This window comes from Cajanus cajan, chromosome 6 (assembly GCF_000230855.2).
Source record: "Cajanus cajan strain Asha chromosome 6, NIPB_CcT2T_4, whole genome shotgun sequence".
Taxonomy (NCBI): Eukaryota; Viridiplantae; Streptophyta; class Magnoliopsida; order Fabales; family Fabaceae; genus Cajanus; species Cajanus cajan.
In genome coordinates this window covers 41,352,208-41,360,185 of record NC_138522.1, presented here as the reverse complement: position 1 = coordinate 41,360,185, position 7,978 = coordinate 41,352,208, and the positions used below count along the sequence as shown (strand labels likewise).

General features: G+C 33.8%; 1 protein-coding gene and 1 long non-coding RNA gene across 6 annotated transcripts; one reads left to right on the top strand and one right to left on the bottom strand.

Annotated features, from left to right (window-relative positions):
- Positions 1-7,096, bottom strand: LOC109810764 (sulfate transporter 1.3). Of its 5 annotated transcripts, none has more exons than XM_083077110.1 (15): positions 6,603-7,096; positions 5,106-5,248; positions 4,508-4,863; positions 4,361-4,409; positions 4,050-4,257; positions 3,498-3,678; positions 3,271-3,336; positions 3,054-3,167; positions 2,814-2,930; positions 2,593-2,719; positions 2,026-2,312; positions 1,731-1,921; positions 879-964; positions 701-777; positions 1-579 (listed from the first exon to the last, which is right to left on the bottom strand). In XM_083077110.1, exons 3-15 carry the CDS (start codon positions 4,844-4,846, stop codon positions 436-438), a joined length of 1,986 nt encoding a protein of 661 aa, XP_082933236.1. In that variant the 5' UTR covers positions 4,847-4,863; positions 5,106-5,248; positions 6,603-7,096; the 3' UTR covers positions 1-435. The 5 variants fall into 5 exon arrangements, with proteins under 5 accessions (XP_082933236.1, XP_082933237.1, XP_029129685.2 ...); XM_083077111.1 differs by having other exon boundaries at positions 6,649-7,096; XM_029273852.2 differs by lacking the exon at positions 6,603-7,096 and having other exon boundaries at positions 5,106-5,282.
- Positions 461-3,001, top strand: LOC114916654 (uncharacterized). Its single transcript, XR_003805233.2, has 2 exons — positions 461-603; positions 2,672-3,001. It is a non-coding gene; the product is annotated as an uncharacterized LOC114916654 (long non-coding RNA).
- Positions 7,097-7,978: the final 882 nt, after the last annotated feature.

Here is a 7,978-nt window from a genome sequence, read left to right as displayed (position 1 = left end):
TTATCGAAGTGCACAACCGGTGCACCTTAATTTTGTCTCTTTTATTTTCGAATAACAACACATGTCTACTCCAAACACCACAATGCCACTTGGTGTTTATCTCTATATCCTTCTCTTCCTATAAAATTACATCTTACCATGTACCTATATTGTTTTTCTTCTTTTATCTCATGTGACAAAGATTTATAATATACACAAATCCTTTTTGTTTAATTATTTTTTATTTTTCCCACTTTAGGATAAGGATCCCGAGCTAGCGCACTAAGTTGCTGTAGCAGTATGACACAGTATCAGATAGACCACTTCTACTAGCTTTTTGTAGCGACAATCTCATCTCATCTCATCCTTCATATCCTCGACTAGATAACTACTACAAAGCCCAAAGTCGTTGGTCTCTACTCCCACAACATTTTTCTCCGAAATTCATAGAATTTATCAAGGGTCCTCAACCACCTTTGGAGAACAGTATGCAACGGCCTCTGCAACAGTTAGGAAGATCTTGTCCTCGCCAATTCTGTTCGCAAATTTGGATGCATAAAGCTTGTCTGTCACTGCTGGACCAGGATTTGCAAGAACAAGCTTCAAAAAAAGCAAGAAGTTAAGGTAAGATCCTAGCTAGTTACATAATATTATCTTGTTTTCTAATCAGTCATGCATATATATGTATATGGATCTTAGCAGGCATAGGTTATATAGTTACCTCAACACCCTTCTTCTCAAGACTTCTGTGTAACTCTTCAAAGGCTTGGATGCCACTTGTGTCGATGTCAGTAACAGCTGCATAACATCATAAGCACAAAAATTGTAAATAAAAAATAACAACCTGAAAATGAAGGTTTTACTCCAGGAATATTATAAGTTATAATAGAGACACTTACGTGACATTTCAACTATCAGAAACTGGATTTTTGTGCGGTAGTCTCCTTTCACTTTTTCTTCTTCATCCATCAGCCATCTTAATGTCCTGCAAGAGAATATTAGTTATTAGGCGCCACGAATACGTTCTAAACTGTTCATTTTTCAATCCTTCGTATAGGTGTAAAAGGGAAAATATTACTTGTTCATGAAAATAAATTGAAACACAATTCCACAAAATTAAGATATAAATCCTCCAAATATAGCAAGGTGGCCAACCCAATCAGAATCGATTCATCCTTCACTATTAATTTCATCATGTGTCTTTTAAACCAACCCTCACTCTTTGTCTCTTTCCCTCTGGATTTACAATCTAATTGTAATTAGGGAAATTCTACAGTATTTTTGAAAAATAAGGATTTTGGTACTGTGAGAGATCCTCTATTGGTGTGTTCAATCTCATTCAATTATGTTTAAAAACCAACTAGCTGTTTCTAAAACCCTCATATTTATCTGAGTACCGTAACAACTCTCTTATGATTATTAGATTATTCTAATTAATAATAACTACATGCATATTTTGGACATTATACAAGCTAAGTAGTTCTCATAAATTGAGTATTCTTCTCATGAGTAACAATTGCTTGTATTTTTACATCCACATCTAAATTTCGTCTTATGGTACGGTACCTAACATGTTTTGAATCACATTTGCCCTCCTTAGTCAATGGTTTAATTTAAGATTATTGCCAAAAAAAAATCAATTAAATCACTTTACAGATTGGATTGATTTCACTTCAGCTCATTCAAAAGAGTTCGCAATAAAATAATTTCTTATCTATAGATGAACAAACAAAGGAGGAACACGTCTTTACCTTTCTTTAACATAATTGGAGTTGGAGAAATATATTGCAGAATCGACTCTTACAATCAGTACACCAGGAACCTTACTAGCTTCAGGATATTGTTGGATGTTTCTATAGACAGTTGTCCTAGGAATCTTCCCCAGAATAGCAGTTCGGGGCCTTGTGACTTGTAGTAGAATCTTTGCAAAGGATATGGAGACCTGCCACAGCATGTAGCAATTAATATAGTAATGAACAAGACTAATCAGAAATTTCTTTGACATTTTAGAGCTTAAGATAACTAAGCATCAATTTTAGTACTTACAGCAATCAGAAGTCCTATCTCAACTGAGTGAAAAACAACCCCAAAAAATGCACCCATGCAAGCAATAAAATCAATTTTATCTATCTTCCAAATCAAAATTGCTGCTTCATAGTCTACAAGGTTGATGACAGCAGAAATGATGATGGCAGCAAGAATGGCATTTGGAGTGTACTTAAAAAGAGGAGTGATGAATTCCAGGGTTAAGAACACAACTGCTGACATCACTATATTGGAGACTGCAGTTTGGCAGCCAGCCATGTAGTTTACTGCTGACCGAGAGAAAGAACCTGAAGGTAACAAGAAGATAGATCAGAGTCTAAAAAACTTTATAAAGACTTGACCATGAGATATTATTTATTGTCCCAATTCCCAAATTCTCTTCATTAAACTCGGTGGAAATAGATCCAAATTTATCTGCTTAGTTTTTTCTTTCTCCATTTTTGTTTGATATATATTTCGAAGCTAAAAGTAGATAGATGTTATCAGACATAACCACTCATTACATGAACTTGTAATTGATGACAAAAAGTACATATTAAGATTCATAAATCTTGTCTTCTAGCTTACCAGTTGCTACATAACACGAAGTCATCGAACCAACAACATTCATTGCTCCTAATGCTACCATTTCTTTGTTTCCATCCAGTTGATAGTCCTTCATAGATGCAAATGTTCTTCCAATTGCTGTGGCTTCCTGAGGCAACCAAAATGTAACGGAATAATTACAACTACAGGAGTAGATGAACAAATACTCCCTCAAGAGCGGTATTGGTATCAAAGTTACTTACAGTCAATGCTATCATGCCTGCCACGATGCCAATTTTAAAAGCTTTTCCAAGGTATTCACCGCTTAAATAAAGTTCTTTAACTGATGATGGATTGATTCCTTTTTCTATTTTTCTTACCTTCACATATCAATAGACAAAAACTTCAGTAACTAATATTATGCCACTCTTACCATCACTTGGACATAAAATACGCTAATAATCTGCAATATTTAAGATGATAATAGAAATCTATATACTTACAATTTCTACTCCTTGCTTATCTGCACGGGTTATGTATACAAAAAAAGTGGACAAGATAACGGATATCAATGGAGCAATTGCTGGCACCCAGAAGAATCTGGTGTTTTTCTTTCCCTGATCGACGTAATATGAAATAATGAGAAAACAATTTATGAAATCCTAAGCATTAATTAGGGAATAATAGCGAAATGAATTAGGGGGCGTTCTAATGCCTTACAATATATTTGGCGAACAGAAGAAAACCCAAAAAGCTAGCTCCGATTACTATAGTTTGCCAGTTCCACTGCATGATGATAGGTGTTAATTAAATTATTAATCAAAATATTGTTTCAACTACGCAAACACCATAGTTAGAAGTTTTAATTTTAGGCACGGACTTTTGACTCCTGCTAATCAACAATTTTCATGTATATTGAGAGAGAGAGAGAGAGAGAGAGAGAATACTCCGTGATGGGCTGTTGAGAATACTGAATGCAGCACAGAGACAATATCAGTGTTCTTTGTGAACTGGGTAGTTTTAATGCCAAGGAAACCCTTAAGCTGCTGAAGGGCAATTGTGATAGCAGCACCCCCCATAAAACCCACGATAGCAGCATGGGATAGGAAGTCAATCAAGAATCCAAGCCTGAATGAAAAAAATAATAAAATAGAAACCAATGCAACCATAAAATATCATGGTGTATATCAAACAGTAACATTCGTTGCAGCTGGTAGCACAATAGCAGTAGCATAAGGCATAAATTTTATGACAAAACTTAGTCGCAGTACATTTCTCCGATTAGAATTACAATTTCACTTTGATAACATTCATTTATCTTTAATGTAGTATCAATAATATATATTTTTTATATTATTAAAATAATATTTCAATTCTAATTAGAAAAAAGTATCAACAATATCTATAATACTATAATAAGTTGTGCTAGATTTTAGTGGACGAAATATTTAAATGCAAAGTCCCTTCTAGAACATTAAGGGGTAGTGTCAATGTCATACCTAAGTATACCAAGCGTTGCTTGAGTAATCCCAGCAAAAAAAGTGGCTGTAAAAGCTAGTCGCCGATATTCTTCTGCATGTGTTTTAGGATCAATCTCATTACTAAGTAAGGTCCCCAACAAGAGAGAAACCACTGCCACCGGTCCAATAGCAATATCACGAGAGCTACCCATGACAGCATAGATCAGTGGTGGAACAAAACTGGAGTCTGTATAGAAAGAACAAAATGCAAAAGGATCTCAGTCCAACATCCAGAGAAAATTACACGTGGGCAACTTAAACTGTTTGGTGAGAGGCAAGAAGAGTCTTACACAGTCCATACTGTGGAGGCAAATTTGCAAGCTTGGCGTATCCAATATCCTGTTTTTTGAAGCCAAGTATTAGAAGTTGGAGCCTCCAAAATGGAGCATGTAATATGAATTATTCTCCTTTAAAAGTTTGAAATCAACAATACTTACCTGAGGAATGCAAAGACTAGCAATAGTGAGACCAGATATTATATCCCCTTTAAATTTTTTAAGGTTGTAACTTCTCCCCCAATTAAGTATTGGGAATATGGCCTCAATACCGAGGATGAGCTTCTTTGATTTAGTTTGATCTTTGAAGGGTCTTAGAGGATCATCAGCAAATAATGTTTCTTTTATAGTGTCTTTGAATTCGTTGAAGAGGTTCTGTCTTGGAGGAATTGCCACTTTGTGGGCTTGTGGTGCCTGACCATGTGAAGAAGATGACATACTTCTCAGATCAACCTGTTTTATTTCAAGATTTTCATCAGCAGGAGGACCCATCGAAGACATCAACTGCGACCTTCAATCTGTAATACTGGGAAAAGTCATAACCAGATATATTGGAAAATAGAAATGACATCAATGAGTGTGATTTAGTAATCACAACAATATGGTTTATATGCATGCAAAGTCTACCATGTTGCTTGCATCTCTAATATGCAGTCCAAAAATGCAGATAATCAGGCATGGAATATGGAATTTTAGACGTTGATTGGTGATAGATAGATCCTACTAACTATGAGAAGTAACTCTGAAATGTTTAGCCAACCTGAATAGAAGAGAAGGCGATATGTGACAAAAGATTTGAATGGTCACTGGTTCAAGCTGTGACGCCTTCTTAAGAAGGTAGCTGCTGTGAAGCTATTGGATTATAACCTCATAGACTTTATCTTTCAGGTCAATGTTCTCAAGCTGAAATTGAAAAACTAGACAAAATTAATGTGTGAACCGGATCGAATGCATATATGTCAAAATCATACATTACAATATGCATAATTTTCAATGCTGACCAAACTACCCTGGAATAATTCACTTAAAGTCAGATGGTCATCTAGTAATTTGAAACTGTCGTAACATTAGAAAAATGGCGGGGAATACGATAAGTATTGTCTAGGGAGCAAACTTAGTGCAGCAAGAAATTAATAAAATCACATTATAATTTAAAATTACTGATCTGCTTTAAAAATCACAAAGTCAATAAAGTTTTAAATATAAAGAAAAAGACAAAGAAGTTAAACATGTCAAATAATAACCATCCATTGGTACTGATTGTTGTGAGTGGAACTGCAAGCCGATTTCTTTTGTCAAATCACAAGACTAATTTGATCAAAAGAAATATTTCGCGGATTTTAACTAACTAGATGTCTAATGTGAACTTATTATAGACTTATTAAAGATAATCTGACAATTCAGTTGATATCATGGGAGATTGATTGCAAAATTTTCAATCCAATGAACAGCAATAGTAATGGTCTTTCTATGTGCCTCTTAACGAGCAGGAGTGAATCTCACGCACAAGTCCCTCTCAGAAGAGCATATAGATACAAAATTCTCAATTATCATCTTTTCTAATTCCTGGACAACACAAAACACGTCATTCTCAGAAAAGATTAAAAAGGAATCAAATTCTTAAACCTCACTATAATTCAAAAACCCATATTATCGTCTCACCAAATAAAAATAAACAATACTCAAAACCGTGTTTTGACTGTTCAACGGAATCATAATATAATTGTACTTCATTGCTTACTAATGTTAAGATAGATGATTAATTCATCATATATGCATTCTACTAATACTAACTTAACAGCATAAGTTCTCATGAACGTAGAACCGCAGCATTTTTAATTTCACTTTATACGGATGCAGGGTAAAACAGTAAGAACATGAACGCATCCTTCATTCAGAACAAGACAACAACCAAAATCTAAACTTTTCCCAAGTCCTACTACCCTTTAGGAGTTATGAACCACTAACTGCTTATTCCAAAATCCTAAGTTTGGAGAATAAAGTCTACAATAGACACCTAACACACCTATCCTTCTTAAGCTTCTCATGCAAGCCATTGATAGTGGAGGATTCCAATTACACTAACACCCCAAGTATTCTTTATTTCTTCACAAATGCACTTTAACCCTTCCCATGTCATAATAGGTGTAAAGCACCAAATAAACTACCAAGGGAGAATGACCAAACAACACACGAAAGTGAAACAAACAAAGTAACAGACAAATATGTACATGGTATTTGCATCAAGAGAGAATACCCAGAAATTAAAGAGTAAACAGCTTGGCTTTCCATTCACCACGTACCATCGGTTTTCCTTCTCACATGTCTCTCTGAAAAGACTCTAACTCTACTTTTGAACGTGGAACCCATAAACACAGAGAAGAGAAAGTGACAAAAACAAACACTGCAGGGCTTGGGAATGGAGCAGTTAAATTAATGAAAAGAAACTAATAGAAATCGACAGTGAGAAGATAGTTTCTCTTTGAACATGTTGTTTTACCAAATAGACCACTTTGTTGTTAAGGAAAAAAAAAAAAACCCAATTACTGTCCAGGTTCAATGAATCTTTGACCACAACATATGAGCGAGTGCATTGTAATGCTGGGTTCTCTTCTCTAGAATGAGAACCGATTAGTGGCTTGGTTAAGAATCGTAAACCTCGGAGGACAAACCCTGTTTGGTTGCCGAAAAAAAATGTGTATCCAAACGTCAGACAAGACCAAACAAAAAAGAAGATCCCCAAATGAAAAATAAAAAGGCTAAAGTGCTAATGTCCCCTTCACGAGGAAGTGCACTTTGTTTACACTTTACAATGCTAATTTGATGATTACAATATTTATTATTAATTAAATATAAACAAAAAGTAAATTACAATTTACAAATACAAACACACACCAGTAGAGTGTATTAACCAAACGTAATAATTGTATTATACTACTACTACATTGTAAAGCGGCAACCGCAATGTGAAAGAAAAGTCAGAGAGCTACGAAACCTAGGTTTTTGTTTTAATAAAAAATTCATAAAAGTCATTGCTGATGCTCGCTGCAATCTTTTTGCGTGGCTTTGCGGGACCTACAAGTCTAAAATAGTTTAAACCATGCACAAGGATGTCAAAACGTCCACGTTCAAATTCGGCACGTGGGGATGTCAGGTTACCATTGCAGACTTTCAAAATTCAAAGTTTGAACAAACTTTCACTTGTTTTATAATCTCCAAACCATTTTTTCTAAACCGAATGTTGGCTACTCTCATATCAACTCTATTATATTTTTTTATAGATAATTTTAATATTAAATTTTTAAATAAAAAATAATACTAAATTTTTTAAAGATTAAATATAACATCAATTAATCTAACAAATATTAATAATTTTTAAACATTTTTATTAAATAAAATATAAAAACAGGAAGTAATTCAACCCTTATAATTAAGTATAATAATGTTTTTATGATTTCTTTTTCAATGAAAAATTGTAATTTTTTTAAACTTCTTATTTAATTTTATTTTTATTTATCATAATTATTTATAAATTAAGTTTTAATATTTTAAAAGATTATTAATAAATAAATTAACTCTTGCATATTAAATATGAACTTCTATCTTGCATATATAAAAATATTTATAAGAGTT

What these genes read in the sequence shown, in the direction of transcription:
- LOC109810764 (XM_083077110.1), bottom strand. Translation starts at nt 4,846, where the DNA reads ATGTCTTCGATGGGTCCTCCTGCTGATGAAAATCTTGAAATAAAACAG. An exon ending in TCTCAACAGCCCATCACGGA is followed by an intron (nt 3,337 to 3,497) that starts GTATTCTCTCTC and finishes ATCATCATGCAG; the next exon opens with TGGAACTGGCAAACTATAGT. An exon ending in TTCGTGTTATGTAGCAACTG is followed by an intron (nt 2,313 to 2,592) that starts GTAAGCTAGAAG and finishes TGTTACCTTCAG; the next exon opens with GTTCTTTCTCTCGGTCAGCA.